Genomic DNA, 21577 nt, shown 5'->3' on the forward strand with positions numbered 1-21577 from the left:
TAATTTATTTAAATTAAACAATGACGGTGTAGTAGTTCTACAGAAATAATGGAGTCTTTTGAAAACAAAACCCTGCTATGAATATGCATTGAGCATCATACCAGACAGAAAGACAGAACGCTATTACCATTCCTATTAGTCTTCTTTTATATGTGTGGGGAATGGTGAAAGGATCCAAGAGAAACAATTGCTGTGAAATTAGAAGTGGCAGGCATGCTTTCTGATGACGTAATTGTTTAAATCAGCTGACTGCTGGTTGCCATGCAACACCAAAGCCACACTTGCAGGCATTTTGAAACCCGAGTGGAAACATTTCCAGCAGATACTGAGAAACACAGGGAACAAACACCACCTCCATACCACTAACCAGGTAAATACTATTTGCATACATTACTGATACCATATCCATTGTGTTTCTGACAAAGCATTGTTCAGTGTTTGTAATACATTCACACAGGGTGCAATATGGTACACTGCACTGCAGCAGACACAGGTCTGTGTGTATATATGCACTTGACCAAACAGGATTTATATTAATCACATTTTTATAGTTTCAGTCCTTTCATAGATTTTTGCCAGTGTAACCATTGCTTCAACTGAACATACTATATATGCAGCACCTGCTGATGGATTTTGTTATTTTAGGGATTTATAGAATCGTCTTAATGAATGCGAAATGCACGTGACTCTGTTTTGACAGGAATGGCCTGCCTTCTGGAAAATGGTATGCTGTGCGTAATAAAGACCAAATCCATCGAGAGAGTAATTGCTCCAATTGCAGCTCAGGTTTGCCATCTGATTATCATAAGTGAACTGGGAGGCAGAGCCCAGGAGTTCGCCGAGCTGGAGGGGGCCGCTGAAGATGTGGCAAAAGCTACCAAGAAAATGGCCAGTGTGGCTTTTAGGTAAGTTTGTTCCATTGCAGGCTTAACCACTTATCAGATTTCAGATTTTCAAATATCAGATTTTATTAATTATTTCAGTATTTATACTACAAATGTATACATTTATTTATGATCTGTTCTTCTTGCAGTGTGTCCGGCCCATTGCTATTTTAACATTTTCACTCTTTCAGTAATGTCACATTTGCGTTTGTTCTCGAATGTGTTCATTTCCTTTTCTGTCTCTTCTTGTTAAACCAAGCAGACATCTTCCCATGCTCCTTTGCATTGTCCACAGTTTCTGTATTGTTTTGAATTAATGGACCAGGTTTCACAGCCATAAATGACCGCTGGTAATATGATCTAAATGATCTTCAGGCAAATGGGTCATTTCCTTTTTAATAGTGCACTGTTTCTTCTAAATGCACTCTATCCATTTCTTCCATAAAATCTCAGTCTGCGCTGATTTGTCGTTCAAGGTAGACATGTAGAAATATGGTAAAATAAGTATTTAATGATTGCAAAATATAGGTTTGTTTATTTTGTTTAGTTTTTTTGTCCCCAGTGTGGATGCTTATAAATATGTGGCACTGGATTGTTATTTTTCTTTCTTTCTTGGCAGACTCCCTTATCCAGGGCAACTTACAGGTTATAAGAGCAATACAAAAGTGCAAAACAGTAAATTATAGGAGTGCAGAGGTAAAATATACAGTTAATATAAAACACAAGTTATACATTCTAGTTCAAATAGGTAACAAAAGTGCAGATATGATGCTGTGAAGTCCTAGGGATGAGTGAGAGGGAAGGGGGTAGCGGGGGCAATCACATAAACAACAGGAGCTCCAGCGATGTATGACTAAGCAGCATAATGAAACAGTTTCATAAAGTGCAAAATTACTGGAGTGCTGAACAGATTTGGCTCTTAATTGAAACATCTGGCGGACACCAGAGGGAGTATTGCGACTAGAAGAGAGGATATAATTGTCTCATGGACTAGAGGGATTCATTCACTATTAATAGAATGAACTGCATTAGCTTCTACTTCTAAGTTCTTAAAGGATGTAAAGATGAATAGTGAAAAGATGCAGGTAGTCCTGTAAATTGATTGGTCTCTTCCAGGCTTGTGCAAGAGTCAGAAGATGACATTCTACAGAAAGAGATGAGGCCAGCGATGGAGTCTCTGATAGCATCCGGACAAAACATCCTCTTGGCTGCCCAGAAGCTCAGCATCCAGCCGCAGATATCTGACCACAAAGAAGAACTTGTCATTGCAACACAAAACGTGTTGTTGGGAACTTTAAAGGTTTGTACAGGATCTTCTTGCGGCCTCGCCTGCTGCTGCCCTGATCAAGACACAGGTGTTTCAGTGTGAATCAGTCAATGGTTGATATTATAGATTTTATCATAGATTAGGGGAAGAGAGGCACAGCTGTGATAGGATATTGTGAACAAAAACACATACTTTCTTAATTAATTGACCAATTAAAGCATCCACAGAAGAAACATTTATATTTTAATTAGATCATTCTGGTGTACAGTAGATGGGAAATGCCATTATAAATAGCTGTTTACATTTGTGGAACAATTTCATATAATTTAGAGAGTCCATAATGACATGAAGTCTAACCTTAAATCCACATCTTTGTTGTGTCTATTGCTCCTAGATTCTCTTAGTGGAAGACGACGCTGCTGTGAGGAAGATCGTGGCAGCGGCGCACTGGCTGTTGGATAGTCTTACCCAGGTCGAGGCGGCACCCAATATGCCATCTCTTCTGATGTCATTCCGGGGGTTTTCTGAAGCTCTACTGTTGTTGCACAACCTGGCCACAAAGCGTCTGGAGGAACTGAGGGACTCCAGTCAGCGAGAACATTTAGGCCACTGCTTGGAAGCTCTGACAAAATGCATCTCCATGTTATATACAGCCATGCAAACCACCATCAAACAGCCTCGCAATGCGGAAGCTCAAAGTGCCAAGAAGTACATCCTTGATCACGTGGACACCACCATAACAGACCTGATTTCACTGGTGAAAAGTAATTTAATTGAAAGTGCTTCTACCTCTCAGGGATACTATGTGGATAAACTTCAGGGGCTACTCCAGCTGTTGCCCAGCTCCAGATGTTCTTCAATTACAGACAGTGACTTTGACAGCCTACTACGAGATCTGGTGATGCACTGCATGGTGGTAGCCAGAGCTTCTCGAAAAGAATGGCAGCTCATCGTGATTAAACATTGCCAACACGTCCTGCAGCTCGGGACACAAATATCCAGGGAAGCGAGGAGGCTCGTAAAATGTTATGCTGACTCCAAACAATTGCAACAAGATTTGGAAGACAACTGTGCGTCTATGAAAAAGGAATTGGAGAACCTGGACAGTAGTATGTCGTCAGCCATTGTTTACCAGATGTTGGATATCTTTACAGCTCATGATACAGCTTTAGATGAGCTTCTAGGAGCAGCCACACAGGCTTCAAATATCCGAGGCTGCGGTGAGCTGGACCAGCTCCAACCTCTCCTCACTGCCTTCCTCACACATGCTGATCTCATGATCCAAGTGGCAGGCAATATCTCAGCCGGCTCCACTGACACAAAGGCCATTGAAAACATAGAGACTTCCAGAGCTTGTTTAAAGTGGCTACGGGATAATATTGTGCCAAACGTGCTAGAACTGGGAAGAAGTTCCCCGAACGCCAGCGCTGTGAAGAGGTTGCAGGATCTCAACCACCAATGGGCAGAAGAAACCAGACAGCTGCTGGGTGCTCTCCACAATGTCATCAACATAAAGCAATTTACAGACCTGTCTGTGCAAGAGATGATGAGCGATAAAGCGGAGTGTCAAAAGGCTTTTGAAGGCCAAAGTGCCGATCAGTTTGGTGAGCATGCTGCCACTCTCACAGCACGCATTAAACACGTGATCGATGCGGGAAAGAGGCACGTGGGCAAAAGTGACGACCCGATTTTTCGTAACGGGCTTCTAGTGCTGGTAAAGCAAGTAGAAACGTCTGCTTCACAGGCAACCGTGGCGGTGCAACACTGTGTCAAACACTTCTCTAATGTGAAATCCTTCGAAACGTTTTCAGAAAAAGTGCTGGAGGCAATCGAGCGAATCCAGATTTTAAGGGACGGCCTGGATGGTGTCAATCACCCGCACATCCTCAGTCCTTTACGGGAACAAGCCCGGCAGCCCCCCGTTTCACAGGTCATCGTCACCAACACGGAAGCCAACTTGCCAGTCCTGGAGGTTCAAAATAAGAACACCTCCTCACAGTGCCATGACAAGTGTTTAGACAAAAACTTGTATAAACCTGCAGTGCTGGGAATTTCCCAGAGCAGTGATACAAGCATGACAGTTCCCATCAGGGACGACACAACGCCTGACCAAAAATTACCAGGCCTCGATCTTTTACCTGTCCTAAATGAAGTTCTCAGTGCAACTAAAGAGATGGATATGACTGTCCTGAACACGGCCTGCACTGCTGTCCTGGAGCTCTCAAACTGTTACATGGAGGCTGCAAAAGAGGCATCCACTGTCACCGACCATGTAGACAATAAAAAACTGGATTCTCTTAGATCTGAGGTCATGGCACTAACGTCAGCACTCATCAGAGCCGCTCAGGAGGCAGCCATGAACGCAGCACTTGGTACCGACACCGTGGACAAAAATGCTGCCTTACTGTCGGACAGCATCGCTGAAATGAGGCAGATACTGCTACCCGCTGCGGGAACCTGGTACCACGCGGTCCGAGCGATGTTGACTGACCGAGCACAGAAGAGCATCGCAGCGAACACGCAGGACATCAGTGAAGTGATGCTGTCCTGTTCCGACGTCGTCCAATCAGCTATCATTTCTACGGTGTCGGATTTTAACTCTACGCTGAGATCCGCACCGCAGCAGAACATCACCACACTAAACAGCAAGCTGAAGAAAGCGCAGACCAACACTAAACGTCTACTCGAAGTTGCGGCTGCACCAGTGAGATCTGACCGACTCGAGGGTCCGTGCATGTTATGGTCACTGTCCATCCAGGTTCTATTACGTTCACTCGATAAGCTATTAGGAGAACAAACGCATCCCACCGAAGGCCAGTCTTTAACGCATCGATTCACCCCACAGAAAGCGCTGGCGGTCATCTCGGAGAACTCGCTCCGCATCCAGGAGGCCGCCAAACTGTCCTCCTTGACCTGTAAGGACAACAAGACTAATTTAAAGATTGCAGACCTTCAGGAAGAAGTGAAGGTCCTCACAGAAGCCTTTCTCCAGTCGGCAGACAACCTCAGCACCATACCTCTGTCTCATATGAAACCGCTTTCCAGGTCTGAGCTGCTCCAGAGAGAACTCCGCATCAAGATCAAGATGCTGTCGGGTCTCGTCGACAGGGTTAATATCGATTATGTAGACGCGGTTCAAGATACTGTCCACTTTGCCACTCTTGCTGCTACACAAACTGGTGAGGAGAAGATACAAGCAGCGAAGGATTTCGAAAGAGAGGCAGGACAGCTATTACAAAATGTCAAAGTTGCCAGTGAAAACATACAGCACTGCCTTAACTATATCAGGGACCCCCGAGTCAGATGCACTCTGAGGTTCGTTAATGAGCATCTGTCCTTCCTAACATCTGACATCGTAAGCAGGGCCAGACACATCGTCGAAACGCAGGATCTCCGTGACTCCACGGGCCTAGAAATCCGCACAAAAGACTGGTCTGCGAAGGCACATTATCTTGTGACGGAAGTGCAGCGGGTCAGCGAAATCCACCCGGAGGCAAGAAATCTCATCCAATGTGCTCTGCGGTGTCAGCATCCGACTGAAGCCCCCGACGCCGACAGTGACACCCCTTCCGCCCCACGCGGACGTACAGGATTCGAAGACAACTCAAGTGTTTCTCGGAAGACAACAATCACAATCAATCGGAATAATGAAGACGACACTGGCAAGCCTCCAGTCCACAAATGTGAACCAGAAAAGGTAACTGTAATAATTCTGCCTTCTTAATCAAACTGCAATTGTGTGTGAAAGTGTAGCAGTAGTGAAAGAGCAGGTTGGTTGTGATTCTGCTGCTCTGGTTGGTCCATAGGACTACAGCGCATCTCTCAGGGTGTTCAGAGCCAGCAGCCAGGCGCTTTCACTCACAGAGACAGCCCTCTTCCTCAAGAGAGAGACGGACCGGTGTCAGGAGGACGACAGGATTGTCAAAGCAACTAAAGAGATGGCAGCTCAGATTTATGACATGGTGCAGTACCTTAAAAAGAAAGGACCCCTCAAGGTATGAAATTATATGTGTGTGTGTGTGTGTGTGTGCAATATGTGCCAAAAAGCATATTGCATACAAATCCAAGAGGCAGGAACTAAGCATTTGCAACCAAGTATTGAAACTCACAATTTAATTCATGATTATGTAAGTTTGCCCAAATACTTTTGAGCCCCTAAAATTGGGGGGGGACCACCTTTAAAAATGGGTGTAATTCCCCCAATTTGGATGTAACTACCCTCAAATTAAAGATGAAAGTCTACACTTAAAGCACATCTTGACTGTTTCCTTTCAAATCCATTGTGGTGGCATACAGAGCCAAAAAGATGACAATTGTGTCACTGTCCAAATATTTATGGATCTGACTAAATATATAGACATGACGTGACCATAAACCAAGATGCTCGGGTTATTTGACGTGTGATGCTGGATTTAATCATTTTCTCTTCCCATTTCAGACCCAGAAGGAGTTCATCGCGGCAGCCAAACACATTGCAGTCAGCGGTCAGAAGGTCTCCAAGTTCCTTCACATCATCGCTGATCTCTCACTGGACGGGCGTTGTGCCGAAGAGCTCTTGCATATTGTCGAGCAGATTCGCACCATTAGCAGCCAGCTGACCATCATCGCAAGGTCAGAAAAAAGGTTTCATTTAGAATATAATATATAATATATATGTGTACAGATATTTTTTTGACCAGTCAGATTTAGCGTCTGAACTTTAAACAGTCAAAGGTGTCAGAGCTCTGTGAACCTGGTCCGGATATTATAAATGCCCTGTAGGTGATATTTATACTGCAATGGTTTCAGACTAATAAATCAGGGCCTTGCTGAAGTAGCCAGCAGTGAATTGGCAAGAAACGAAATGCAGAGCCATTATAACATCCCGTGTCTTTAAATAGAACAGCGTACCTGGCAGTGACATGAATGCCAATAAAGTCCCGCCTCCCTGATGTTCCTCCGAGTCGAGTCTTCACACACTTCAGATACGCCACGGAAAGTGCGACGCACTGGCTGGAGTCCGTCTCTGCGAACACAGGGACACCGGGGGACTAAAGCTGGTTGAGAAGCATGAAGCGACTAGAGCACGTCATGTTTCTGAACTTCCACTCCAACCGCTGTCCCTTTCTGTGACTGTACCCACAGCGTGAAAGCAGGGACGGTGGGAAGCAGGGCGTCAGACGAGGTCCTGGTGACAAATGCACAGAACCTGCTGCAGATCGTGCTGCAGGGCACGAGAGCTGCCGAAGCGGCCGCCGTCAAGGTGCATCATTACAGCTTTGATTTTTCCTTTTCTCAACTGAGTTCAGGGAATTCAAACAGCCTTCATTAACTATGTTTGGCTGGGCTGTGTATAAGCATTTGTAACCTCTCCTGTGGGATATATATTATCCATCTAGCCTTTTTCTTCGGTCCGCAGTCTAGATGAGAGGTGTGTGAGGGATTGCTAGTGTAAGAAACGCAACAGATGGGTTGTATGAAAATTACTCTTGTACGTTTTAAACCCAGGGTCTGAAGCAACCGTGGCCCGACTCGGACGAAGCCGCAGCCGCCAACCTGTGTCTCCAGTGGAGGCGGAGACTCCAGATCCAGCTCGCCCAGCAGGCCGCCAACCCCCACACCGATGAGCTGGGGCTTCGAAAAACATCCAGGCAGCCGCCAGCGCATAGTCTGGCCCTGCCGATCCAAATGCCCTGACGACTTGGCCTTACCGGAGTAATGGCCGAGTTACCGCAAGGAAGACCGACAGCAAAAGGAGTTAATCTAAGCCAAGCTGTTCCCCTGAAACGTGTTATTGACCCGACACTAAATTGCACAGAAAGAGGCCCGAAGGAAGTATCCATCCATCCCTGTGGCCCAAATAGCGTCTCCCTCTAGAATGAGAGAGAATAAAACTCCCCAAACTCAGATACAACTATGTTATATATAACCTACCCCTGCAGAATATCAAGCATCCCGTTAAAAATGTCATCACAGTTTCTTGTTCTCCGTCTTTGTGTTTTTGTTTTGTGTTTGTCATAAAAGAAAAACATGAGAGCTGTTTCATGTGCATTACATTTGGGGTATACAATCCTGTTTAATATCAACACCTTTAAAATAAACAAACATATGAATAAATAAAGGAGTGTGCAGCACTATTTGTCACCTTCCTGTCCCGACCCGAAGGCGTTTCGTTTTATTGAAGACCATGTCAAACGTTCTTTAAAAACACAATGCAGCATGAGTTGGGAGGTTTAAATTAATTCAACAGCACAACGACGACAACAGAAACGGTCAAACAGAGCAGGGGTTAATGACAAGTATAGCATTTATATTACAACAGAAAAAAATGCAATATACAAGCTGCCTTATTAGATGAGGATGATAAAAAAAACGACTTCACAGAGAGACAGGGCCAGACATCGACAGTCTCGTACAGTTTCCCACTGAGACGAGGAAAATCACTTTGCGAAACTCTCACCGTGCTGACATTCCTCGCGGTCTGGTGCAATAAATATGTAAAAAAAATAATAACGGTCATAGTACCAACGTGTTGAAAGTAAGATCAGTAATTGCAGAAACAAAACCCGACATTTATGATGACTGGTGCTGTGTAACACTATCTGTGGTTTCTGGCTAAATATCAGCTAAGTACTGTACAGTTTATAAAAGTGGCAGTTTTATATCTTTATGTTTTGTTTTTTTTGTTTCTGTCAACAAAAATGTGTTTAAAATCATAATACTTGAATAGCACACATCTCTTCGATACACGACAACTGACAAAATAAACTTTACTGGATTCATCACATACACTATACATCCGCTGTTCATACAAACCGGGGCTCCGTCGGGTTCTCTAGCTCAACGAAACCGCGACTAACGACAGCGTGGGGGGGGGTTGTGCGACGGCTAAAATAAATAAATATCGATCGGGTGCGCGGAGGAGGGGAGTGGCTCGGCCCGGGGCGTCCGCGATCCGAAACGGAGCAGGAGCGTCTCGTTAACAGAAAGGGGAGGCGGTGGGGTCGAAGGTCTTGAACACGTCCTTGAGCGGTTTGCCGTCCGGCTCCCCGTTGGCCTCGGCCTCCTGGGACACGCTAGAGGGTCCGGATTGTCTAGTCTGTCGGGGGTCGCTGTACGGGGGGCGGATCAGCCCGGCCAGCGCTTGGATGGGCAAGTTGTGCACGGCCGGGGCTGCGGAGGACGGCGGCGCCGCCTTGGAGACCGGCCGGGCCTTGCCATAGCTGTTGGACTTCTCCGCGGGGGCGTCGGAGGGACCGTCCGCCGCCTTGGCGTCCGGGCCCGAGCCAGGCTTGGACACGGGGGCCGGGGGCGACTGCATGGTCTCCGCTTTGACCGGCGGTTTCGCGACGCCTAACTTCTTGGGAGGCTCTCCCTCTTCCTTCGCAGGCTGCGGCGACTGGTTCCTGGGATCGTACAGGCTGATGCCCCCCAGGAGGGTGGTAGGGCTGCCGAGACCCCCGCTAGAAGACGACAGCTTGGGAGCGTAGGGCGGGAGTTTCTCCGGCTCCGGTTTAGCAGGAGCTGGGGCAGGGGCTGGCAGGGAGGACATGCTCCCGCGCAGGAGCCGAGGATCCGGGACAGGGTGGGAATCTTTCGCCGCAGGGGGCTTCGAGGAGTCCGCACCCGAGGGCCGGCCCATTCGGGGGTCGACCGCCTTGTGGAGCCGAGGATCCAGCGGCTTTTCTGGAGATGATTTGGGCTCGGGGGGCTTGCCCACTTTACTGAAGCCATCCTTGGCCCGGGCCCCAGAGAGGCGAGGGTCGTGGGGCAGCGAGGCTTGACTGGCGTCGCTTAAAATGCTGTGATTCCGGTTCATCCTGCAGTCGGCGATGAGAGGAGGCAGCGGCAGGTTGATGGAGGGCTCTTGCTTGGGTATGAGCAGAGGGATCAGGTCTTCGGGGGCCCACACGACGCTCTTGGCGAAAGCCGGTCGGGACAGGATGATGTCCACTTTGATGTGGCTGAACTGCTTCAGCTGACACCGAGGGTCTCTCAACGCCATGCCAGGCAGAGGCTCCAGGGGGATATTCGCCGCCTTCTCCCTCAGCTCTCTCTCGCCATCTTCGTCGTCGTCTGCCGCTTGCTGCTTGTGGGACGGGTGGCCTTCGGGCTTGGCAGGGCCAGATTCGTGGGGCTTTATCTTCCTGGGGTCCCGGACCAGCCGCGGATCCACCGCCACGTCTGCCACCTTCCGCCCCTCCCCTGGCGCGCGGTGCCTTGGGTCGCACTTAGTCCGCGGATCACAGGGGACGCCCTTCTCCTTCTGGAGCCGGGGGTCGCAGGGACCCTGGCCTGGCTGGCCCGTCGACAGCTGCTGGCTCTTCATCATCTCGTTCTGCTTCTTCAGGGTCTTTAGTATGGCCGTCACACTGCTGCCGTCCTCTTCATCACTGGAGTACCAGTTCACAGCATCATCTGAGGGACATTACAGAAAACAAATAAAAGTGCGTTTAATGGCGAGTAATCAGGAGGGCTTCTCACAGGGCTCAGAGACCCAAGCCGAATCTCAGTCCCCCAAATTAATACGGAATGGATCGCTAGCCTCACCTTTGTCCTTGTTGGCCATCTTGTGTCCTTTACCGTCGTCCTTCTGGTGGTCGCCTTCGTGCTGCTTCTGGCTCAGCCGGAGGAACAGGGCCTTCTGCATGGCCGGGAGGAAGTCGGGCACCTGGACCGGGCCCTTGTGGTTGCTGCCGCCGTCCGACTCGGTGCCGCTCTGCTGGGAGTCTTGGACACAAGTGTAGGCCAGCTGCTCCATGCTCAGAGCTTCTTCTGAGGAGGAAACAGTGGATGGAATCAGTTTTGCACATTTGGGGAGCTTAAAACAACTCGGCAACCTCTGACTAAGACGGGCAAAGAAGGCCGAAGGACTGGACGGTGCAAAATGACGTCCTACCTTCCTGCAGCGGTGCCGACTCCAAGCTGTGAACCGCCTGGTTGGAGTAGTAGTTGTTGAAGAAGTCAGCCTGGTAGGGAATGTTCTGGAGATCTGGCATCTGCTGGGGGTTGTCTCTGGCCCGGCTGCCGTGTGGATTCCCCGGCGGCATCCCGTGATAGCCCGGGGGGGGCCCGGGCGGAGGCAGATGCATCGGGGGGCCCGGGTGGCCGTGCGGCCCGGGGAAGCCGTGCCCGGGGGGACTCTGGTTCATGGGGGGGCAGTGCCCTCCTGGTGGTCCTCCATGGTGAGAGCCTGGGGACCCCGGGGGTGGACCTGGGGGTCCGTTGGGCCCGGTTATGTCGTCGGGGCCGCTGCCAAACATCTGTGGGGGTGGAGGTCCATTTCCTTGGAACTGAGGCCCGGGAGGGGAGGAGCTGTTGTAGAAATTGGGTCTAGGACAAGAAGAGACGGATACCCTCATCAGTCAACACCGACACCCTGCCTTGACATTCGTTTACTTCTGCCACAGCCAGGACGAACACAGAGGCAAATTAAAAAGCCGAAGTACCTCAGTCCAATCTTCTGCGCCAGATCCACCGTTGGCTGCACCACGATCTCGAACAGCGAGGGGATCTTCTTCCCCCCGCACGGGCTGCCCTCCTGGGGGCTGTGAGGCCCAGGCGTCGGCAGGAGCCCTACTCCAGGCGGAGGCTTGGGAAGGGGAGCGATGCCCTGTTTCCGAAGGTCCTCAAGCTCTTGTTCGTCCTCGTTCACTGGCTCCTCCTCCGTGTTCAGGACCTGAGGGGTGAAAAAGCAGGGTGGACTCAAATGACATTAATGCACACTTACAGTGCACCATCTGCTGCTGCTGCACCTGAGCGGACAGCCCCAGATGGGTTTGCTTCCGAGTGCAAGTTCACAAAGATATGGGGTTGGGTTCGCTGCTAATGAATCCGTGCTCAAATGATCAGGAAGGTTACGAACCTTTTCAAGCAGTTCTCTGGTGAGATCCGTCAGGGGCTCGTGGGAAAACTTGCAGTTATCTCCCTGAAAGCACTTCGCTCCAGTGTGGTAGAATTTGCAAGGATATTCATGTAAAGCGGAAGGTTAAGGAGAGCACAGGTTTGTACAGGTCTAATTTATGTGGTTCAATGAAGGCAACAAACGACTTGCACGCTTCAGAGACAATTATAGGCACCAGAATGTATTGTGCACAATTAACTTAGAATCTATATTGCTTAGATCCCTTTTCTGTCCAACCAAGTACATCTCATGCCAGAAATAACCACAGCACAGGAAAAAAAGGATAATTGCTCTACTTCAACTGTGGAAGTCCTGACAAAACAATTAAGGAGCTGAAACTAATCCAAGTCAGCTATCTCCATAAAACTAACCGAAAGGAGCTGCACCAACAGTACAAATTGTGAGCGCAAAAAACATTTATTGCCTCCGAGACTCGTGCCAAGGCAAGCACTCCTGAAATCTGTACAGTTTTAACTGCGGTGCTTTCTAAAGCATAATCAACTATGCCAGTCAGGCAGTTCAGAGGAGAGCAACCAGACTTATTCCAGGTCTGAAGGGAATGTCCTACTGAGAGACTGAGGACCTGAACCTTTTCACCCTGGAACAGAGGAGACTACGTGGGGACTTGATCCAAGTCTTCAAAATCATGAAAGGCATCGACCACATCAAACCAGAGGAGCTTTTCCAGATCAGCAGGGACACACGCACCCGGGGACACAAATGGAAATTGGGCTTCAAGGCATTCAAGACAGAAAACAGGAGACACTTCTTCACACAGAGAGGCGTCACAATCTGAACAAACTCCCCAGCGATGTGGCTGAAGAGACAATTTGGGAACATTCAAAAACAGACTGGATAGGATCCTTGATCACTTAGTTATTAATGGACACCAAACGAGCACGATGGGGCGAATGGCCTCCTCGATTGTATACTTTCTGATGTTCTTATGCCAGCAGCTGACAGAATACAATTTAAATGATCTATTTTATATAATTACTCAAAACAGTTTTATAAACAAGACATATAAAAGGGCAAGTTGTGACAGATAGGGCACGCAGCCATCAGGAAACATATCGTAGATCACTGATCAAAGAATACAGTTAAACAATCTCGAATAAAAGTGAGATTAAAGTAAACACTTCTGAACTGCGACACGTTACTAAAAACACGCCAAGGATATTGTGCATGTAAATGCAGTTTTCTCCTTTACTACAGAACCCCTGCAGGTAGAACTTGCAGATTTCTTTCTTCTTATCGGGAATCACCATCTCATGTTCAAATTTACACTGGTCCCCCTGCAAGACACAAAGGGAGACTATAACAGCTGAAACCACGTCTCGCTCAGTCGGTGTTTTCATTCCGGCTCCTGAAGGGGGCGGTGGGAGCAGTCACCGACCCGTACCTTAATACAGCGCCCCTCCAGGAAGTATTTGCAGATGTATCTGCCATTGTGCTCCACCGTGTGCTGGTTGATGAACTCCTGCGTCATGATCGGGCGCTTCTTCTGGATATTGGGGGGGCCTTTCCCGTCCTGTGAAGGAGAAAAACCTGAATCACATATTCTGTGAAGAGAGTTTCATGAAACATTAGCACTTCATGTTCATGCTCTGCCGGGGCAGCGCCGTGCGTGACCCTCACCTCCTTCATGCCGTCTCCGCCCTGGTCCCCTCCTCGGCCGCGCCCCCGGCCCCAGTTCTTCCCCTTCTGCTTCTTGTTCTTCTGCGCGCCCCGTCCTCGGCCCATCCCCCGACCTTTGCCCTTCAGCACGGGACCTGTAACATTCACACAGACGGTTCACCTCGTGGCCCAGGAGCGGGTGGACACCACATCGAGTCAAAACAAAACGGAACCGCCCAGGAGTTCTCACCTTTCTGCACCCCCTTCATATTGGGGGGCTTCATCATCTGTTCCTTGGGGGGCCCCTTGGGCGGCCCCGGGGCAGTGGCCTCCTTGGCCTGCCTGTACTGGTTCAGCTCATCCGCAAAGTCGTTGTCCTCGTCCTCGTAGTCGTACTTCTCCTCGCTGTAGTCGCTGAACTTGTCGAAGTCGTTCTTGTGCGGCGGCGCTTTCTGGGGCTTCATGTAGCCGCCGCCGCTCGGCTGGCCGTGCTAGAAACCCAAAGACACACACCTTTTTAGTTCCTATTTCAAAGCATCACATTTCCCAGTCGGTTTCCAGACCACAATTGTTTTTACCTGGGTGAACTGGGAGTCGTAATCCCTGTAGGCCGGTGCCGCGTTCTTCTTGTGCGACCTCTCTGGGTGGTCGAACTCCGAGTCATAGCTGTCTGAGCTGCCATCGCTGCCCGGGGAATGATGCTGGAAACAGTCGCAGGAGAAGGCAAGCATCAGAACACGCTCACGAGCACACAGTATCGCATCTAGGGCAGGGGTGTTCAATTATTGTGTGTCAGAGTCCAAATGTCTTGGTCAAGGTCCAGAAAACAGACCATTTCCAACACCCTCACACACACTTCTGTGCATTAGTAATATACCCCGTTGCTTATATTTAGTACATTCATCTGACAAAGTACAAAAATAAAACGTTTAAATAAATGTAAATATTAGTAATAAAATGGTTTCAGACCACTTTTAATTTTAACTTGTTAAAGATTATTGTAGGCATATAAATAAACACAATAGACACTGTCAAGCATTTTGCATCTTATTAGATTCAAGTCTTTAGCATTTTCCCCTTCGCCCCACTGTGCACTGCACAAAATTAATGTTGAAAATGAGGGTGAAGAGGATTGAGTCAGTCAGGGCAGGGGGTCTGGGGGTCCAGACAGACATGCCCGAACCGGGAATCTGCGAGCAATCAACTCACTCACTGGATCACGGGCTCTATATAGGACATCCCGTATTAATATGTCACATCCTATCGGCTAATATCCAGGAAGGGCTGCTACTGGGTTCCACACAATAACAAGCACTGAGTGCAACAAACCTCTGTAACAATACATACATAAAAATAAATCATGACAATAAGTTAATTAATATTATTCTCGCGGTCCAGTCATAAGCGTCTGGTGGTCCGGATTTGGCACGCGGTCTGCCTATTGACAACCCCTGGTCTAGGAGATCCCAAGGCTGTCTTCGGCACGCAGCGTGTATTGAAAAGCCTCACAGCGATGTTTATACTGTAGATGAACATGCGAGGTGCAGGAGGGAGGGCTGTAAATAAGGAAATGCGGGTCTTACTTTCTGGCGGTCACGCCTCCTTTTCTTGGACTTCCTCTTCTCCCTCTCTTTGCGGTGCCTCTTTCTGGAGCGCCGGTGACTCTTCTCCTCCTTCTCCTTCTCCTCCTTCACCTCTTTCCCCTCCTCTTCGATGCCAATGCCCTCATCGTCGATTTCCCCATCCTCGAGTTCACCATCCTCCCTTTAGTAGAAAAAGATGTGTGCGTTTAGTTTTACTCATCGTGGAAAGTCTGTGGAGTATTTAAAGGCTGAGTCATAAAGCCTGTGGATAATGTGATTTTCAACAAGAAAAAAAAAACATCCATAGCAAGGAATAGCCCCTTCCATCAACAGCATATTCATGGAAACAAAATATTAGATTAGATACAGCTGCTGTCCGGCACACCAAAGTGTTGCATCATCTACACAGATTGTATGGCATGCTTTTATGAAATTGCAACAAACCAACAGTCCAATTTTACAAAAGAAATTACAGTACAGCGACACTAAACTATGCAAAACAAATCATCAGGGACATTTTCCTCTATCTTGGCAATGGCATTTACATTTGCAGTGTGAAAAAAAAACTTTACGAGAAACAAACTCAGGAATAAAAAAGTTAAACTGAGGACCAGGGAAATACAGGGAATGCAAAAAATAGTGATCCATTGTAATCCACTACTGTTTGCATTAAACGCGTTACTTTGCGTGATATTAGAAGCAGAGGAACAGATCACTTTGACTAAGACACGCGTCCAGTTGTTGTTTTGTGTGTTTTTTTAAGGCAGACGGTATTTGAGGCCAATTATTAAAGTCCCAACACACTAAAACCCTGGTGTACGCATTCTGACGGCTAATAAATCAAAACACACTACAGACACATCCATCCGACTGACCGCTTCAACTAACGTACATCTGAAGTGAACACTAACAGCAGCTGTGTTCGTGAGGGCCTGTGCATTTCCAAACCACGGCTGTCTGCAGAGAGAGGGACTGCACTGCCATGAACAGTCAAACACGGGGGGTGGGGGGTGAAAACTGCTGAACTGAGCATGGAGAAGATCAGCCCACTGACACTGCTGCATACAACACACTGATGTAGTCAACTTCACTCAGATATACACACAACATCACTTTAGTTTACCGTGTTTAACATACAGGTTGGCTATCAATTCAGAAACCCTCCAGTAGATCGCTGCAGGCCTATTTTCCAGACACGCAAGTTAAGCCCATACTACACCGACCACACAATGTTTTATTCATATAACAGGGCCGACAAACCTACAACGGAAAACCCACCTACCCGAGGTATTGAAAATGTCTCTTCCATTAGTTTCACCTCACCACAGGACGCAGTCAAGACATTTACATAAAAGAACATCGTATGAAAGAACACTATTTTCCTTCCCTGTCATATCATTGTCATTCTTGACTGGTCTGATGTTCCGTGATTAAAGCAATTTTCATGTTTTGGATCCTGGGACGAGGGGACCTTAACAGAATAAAGTCTGCCCTCCTGCCCCAGGACAGCGGTGTAATTAATTGGTGGTTGTGCACATAATTAAGTCACACAAGCCATGTCACTGTTGTCTCAAGTTATGTCATATTCAGCAGAGACAACAGCTGCCAGAACCAGACAAATGTCTTGGAAAACTGCCAAACGTATGAAATGAGGACCAAAGGCACGCGGTTCAAGTCATGGTTTTGCATCAGGTATGACGAAAAACTACTTTTCGGTTAATTAGCAAATGGTGTGCATGTGGAAGTCAACATCTCTAAACTGCTTTGTCATTGCGAGCGATTCATGTTTCTAACAATCGGTGTGTTCGATTTGGGGAACAATTGTAAGTGTAACTTAAACAGAACTTCTTCAGAGTGATCATAGTTAAATAAAATCAGTGCCCAGTATCCAGAGAAAGAGAAAGACACCATCAGAAAGTTGCATATTTGTCCTGAATTCTTTCTCATTTGAACAGTGATTAGTAGGGGCACTTTATTGCACCCTGATGTTACCATAAACGTGTCACTATTTAAGGAACTATTTAATTGCCTGAATTTGCACGGCAGCAGCAGTTTTTAATTCTTCTGTGTAACCCACTTTATTCCAAAGTCCCAGTTTGCAATGCACATGGGCACGCAGGCCACAGGACAATGCGTGATTTCCAGGGAGGTTCATGCAAGTTCAACCTCAAGGTCATTAAAACCTGTGGCAGCAAAGATGGTTTCTGTTCTCTTAGGAGGAATCACAAAAGCCTCGCTGTGCACAAAAGCAAAAACTTAGTATTCAGCTGCTGCCACAACGGAGACAGCTCAGCAGCAAATGATAACCTTCTACAAACGGGTTTCTTTCTGAGAAGACCACAACGTTCTACCGATATTCGAAATGCCACAGTAAAGTTTAGACACTCGGACAACCCCCAAGACACGGGAGTTGTGAAACGCACATAAAACACTGTTCGTTTATTTCTCAGACAATTCACTCCGAATTCCCACCTTAAACTCACAAAACTACAAAGATGACCTAATCCATGCAGTTGTGAAATTCAGTGGACGGGGCCGTCTGTAATACATTTTTCACTGTTACATGGGAGAATACAAAACTATCTGACCCCTGTACCTTTTCCCTTAGTGTAATTTTACAACAACGGACACATCTCCTAAAAGCCTCCCGATCAGCATCTTTAAACCACTCAGTTGCAACCTCCAGCACCTTATCTTCATTACCAGCCTCTTGCCTAGATAAAGCTTTCTGTGGCAGCTAGATCTGTGAACTATACAGGACCTGTGCAACACTTCTCCCGACACACAGATAGTGCCTCCGAGATATTCATTTTACCCACAAAGATCGGCTTTTCATTTTCAGTGCATTTTATTTTAAAACAAATGTGGGGAAAAGCAGGGGGATTGCTTTATTCAACCAACTGAAGGAAATGTGTAACAAAATGGTCCACAAGCGCTTCTCTAACACTTTCAGTTTTGCATCACAAAACAGGTTAGTTTAGTGTCATCTGCTGTAATACCTAAAGCAACAACTGATTCCAGAGGCAAACTACCGAAAGTCATGGATTACAGTAAAATACTTCTGAAATCTTAGCTAAGCTTAAAACATGACCTAACAACTGAACAAAACCTATATAATTATATTTGTGAGTGAGTGCCAGTGCTAAGGGTCAATAATTGAAAATCAATTAAAGTGTACATAATACATGCATCTGCTTGAGATACATAAGTGGTAATTTTTTTTCAGGAGTTGAAGGGAGAAAAACATATATAGCCTAATTGAAAATCAATTAAAGTGTATAATACATGCATCTGTTAAGAGATATATACGTGGTAAGTTTTTGTTCTGGATTTAAATGAGAAAAAAACATATATAGACTATTAAAGAGAAATTTAAATTCACAATTAACTTTTCTAAAGCAAAAATGAATTAACAGCTGATTGAAACTTGGTAACAAACTTCAAAATGTCAATAAATGCAGGTTGACTGAACAAAAGTGTTAGTCAAGACTTATGAGGACTGATGATCATATGACAAAGGGGACAGGCACAACTGGACACAAGGAAAGGGAAAACAAAGTCTCAATGTCAGGGTGACAAAATGAAAAGTGCAATTAGCTGCCGCTGACCTACTCTGCTGTGCAGCCCAGCGGTGCTTTCACAACTGTGCACAGGGGGGCCTCAGTGCGCATGACTGTGACGGGGCGTCTCGGCTACGTCATCTCATTTACATAAAACAATCCAGCGAACATGACAGCCACCATTTCAAAATGGCGGCCCCGTCCGTTTTCACCGTGCCAAGAACTTCACCGCCACAAAAACAAGAATAAAACAAAAACGACAACCCCACCTACTCGCGTCTGCAGAGTGAAATGAGCAACACAACTTACCATGACGAGTGCAATTTTTATGGCACGGAAATAGGACTGATATCCATATATATATTTAAAAAAACGGCATGCAGCTACTACTATACTAATAGTACAAGGATAGAGGCCCGACTCCACCATTAACACCGTTTCAACAACACCGTAGTCTGGATACACCGAGCCAAACCGAAAGAGACAAGCATTTCTGTATCAATCAATCAACTCTTTAGAGATATATATATATAAGAATGTTACTCGACCTTTCGTCCCCTGCCAGTTCAGACTGGTCTGTCATGTTTTTGTCAAGGACGGGGTTTGGGGGGCTGGCGAACAGGCTCGCAAAAGCCATGATGGTCGGACACGACACCGCACCGCTGCCGAGACCACAGTGAGCTGCATTCAGTCTCTCACAAGAGGAGGCGTTGGACTGTGAGAGATGATGAAGGATTACATTAGTTGGAAAAACTCACGGTTACTTTAGTGAGAGACAAGAGTAAACACACTTTTTTTTTTTTATATATATCCCAGTCTCTTAATCAATCACTGATGTTTTTTTTAAGACTGTGACAGAGTTTGATACCCCCGCTTTGCTAATGTCCCGCCGGATGACTGTGTTCTTGATATTTGTGGAGACGGAGGGTGGAATAACAAGCAATTTAATCATTTTCGGTGGTTTCTATTCCTTCACACAAACATGGCGCCCGCAATGCAATCTCAAAATGGCGGCGCTCGACCCCCCGCCACATCACTCGTGTCCTTCCGCCGCGCAGGCTGGTCCCGTTCGGTCAGAGTAGTCCCGCACTAATCCCGGTCTCTCCGTACTCTGATTGGCTAGTCTATCTCAGTGTAGAGATATTATGCAAATTTGCTCCCTGTTATTGGCTAAGTGGGCTGTCTAACACAAAAAGAGGCGTGGTTAGAAAATCAAGCTTGGTAGACGGGTGGGAACACTCGCCAATGAGAAGGCGTGTTGCGTCATTGCGCGGCGGAATGATACGGGAGACATATAGAGCAGGAGACCGGCTAGTACTATGCAAACTAAATTAAATAAATAAACCGATCTCCATGCTTAAGAACAATAAAAAGTACTATGCATTGAATTAAAATCAAGAAAAAAGTCCACACATCTAAAAGTAATTTCTTTCGAATATATAGATGAAAATAGTAACAAAACAACTACTTATATTGTGAAACGATAACTTTTAGCACAGATCTTCTAATTATATGTTTTTGCACTCCCTTTGCGGTGTATTAGTTCCTCCTATTAAACATATACACAATGCATGGCTATACAATTCGAAAGGTTATATATATATATATATGCACAACTTAAACAAATGTGATTATATTTGCTTTAGGTGTATGTCAGTAAATGATATTGCAGCCCACAGTGCTATCATGGCTAGTTCAATTTCCAGTATCTGAACGGCAGGTGGCGCCCCAAGGACTGCTTAAAACTGTCACCCTATAGATTTTAAAACATGCAAGTTTGTCAAGCATGTCTGTGTTGGGTTAGTTAGTTTGGTTTGTGTGGGAAAGGGTTTCTTCCAGAGTAAGCATCAGGTCTGTTAAGTCATTGATTCACTATTCAGCCTCAGACTGAGCAGCCCTGTCAGGGTGACACTCACACTCCCCCCTCTGTCTTTGTATGGGCTGTCCTTCACCCTCTTTACTGGACAGGATTTGTGTTTGTGTAATTGAAGACGAGATCTTTCTTGTGCTTGCACAGATCTGCGAGGAAAACAAACACACGCAGACAGAAATGTGTTAACCTGCACAGAAAGAAAAATACTGCTTGTTTGTTGTTTAAGACGAAGCTCGAATGTTGGCTGCATTGTGGTGGTTATTTATTTTGCCTGAAAAAAATAGGGTCTAAGCATTTTTTGTTGCCTCTCCCATTCGAAGCTGCTAAGCCCACATTCCTGCCCTCTCCGTAGGACACGGGTTTGGAGCCTGGAGGGGCTGACGGCCTGGAATTTCCTCACTCCCGAACGCTGAGGCACATTGCGCCATGGATGAAAGAGAGCTTTGCTTGAAGATATCCTGTATGACCAGGGCAGGTCCGTGTTTCTGACCTGCGAGTCACAGAAGCTTTCATAAGAGATGTTTACAAGGTTCTCCGTCATTCACCGCACACATGGGCTGCTTGAGAGTGTGACAGTTTTCAGTAGGTGCTCATAAACTCACACTCACACACACACACAGCGCCGCCTCTATTTTTAATCCACTCATGTTCATGAGTATCTTGCCCAAGTCCATCACATCCCCTTAGTATCTGGAGGGATTGGTCACCACTTGTACATCTCAAGACAGCTGCCATATTGATCAGTATTGAACATGAGTTGTGTTTGTGACTTCTAGATAAAAAAGTGTCAACTAATAATTACATTTCCTGTTGCATAAGCTGCAGCGAAGATCTATTCTTAAATCTTCCTCTTCTTTTTATCTTGGCAAGAACTGAATTTGAATGGCATTGACTGAAAAACAAAGTGCAA

General features: G+C 46.7%; 2 protein-coding genes across 3 annotated transcripts; one reads left to right on the forward strand and one right to left on the reverse strand.

The window, feature by feature from the left end:
- Nucleotides 1–28: 28 nt before the first annotated feature.
- LOC136718903 (uncharacterized) lies at nt 29–8251 on the forward strand. Of its 2 annotated transcripts, XM_066696699.1 has the most exons (8): nt 29–370; nt 701–905; nt 2001–2184; nt 2546–5848; nt 5958–6146; nt 6590–6762; nt 7276–7393; nt 7639–8251. In XM_066696699.1, exons 2-8 carry the CDS (start codon nt 703–705, stop codon nt 7825–7827), a joined length of 4359 nt encoding a protein of 1452 aa, XP_066552796.1. In that variant the 5' UTR covers nt 29–370; nt 701–702; the 3' UTR covers nt 7828–8251. The 2 variants fall into 2 exon arrangements, with proteins under 2 accessions (XP_066552796.1, XP_066552795.1); XM_066696698.1 differs by lacking the exon at nt 29–370 and having other exon boundaries at nt 614–905.
- A 167-nt stretch (nt 8252–8418) lies between these two features.
- zc3h6 (zinc finger CCCH-type containing 6) lies at nt 8419–19814 on the reverse strand. The gene is made up of 13 exons (XM_066696700.1): nt 19663–19814; nt 19343–19509; nt 15235–15415; nt 14230–14352; nt 13902–14142; nt 13673–13806; nt 13437–13565; nt 13215–13329; nt 11996–12105; nt 11580–11809; nt 11030–11463; nt 10681–10905; nt 8419–10548 (listed from the first exon to the last, which is right to left on the reverse strand). Exons 1-13 carry the CDS (start codon nt 19744–19746, stop codon nt 9110–9112), a joined length of 3612 nt encoding a protein of 1203 aa, XP_066552797.1. The 5' UTR covers nt 19747–19814; the 3' UTR covers nt 8419–9109.
- Nucleotides 19815–21577: the final 1763 nt, after the last annotated feature.

This window comes from Amia ocellicauda, chromosome 23 (genome assembly GCF_036373705.1).
Source record: "Amia ocellicauda isolate fAmiCal2 chromosome 23, fAmiCal2.hap1, whole genome shotgun sequence".
Classification (NCBI taxonomy): domain Eukaryota; kingdom Metazoa; phylum Chordata; class Actinopteri; order Amiiformes; family Amiidae; genus Amia; species Amia ocellicauda.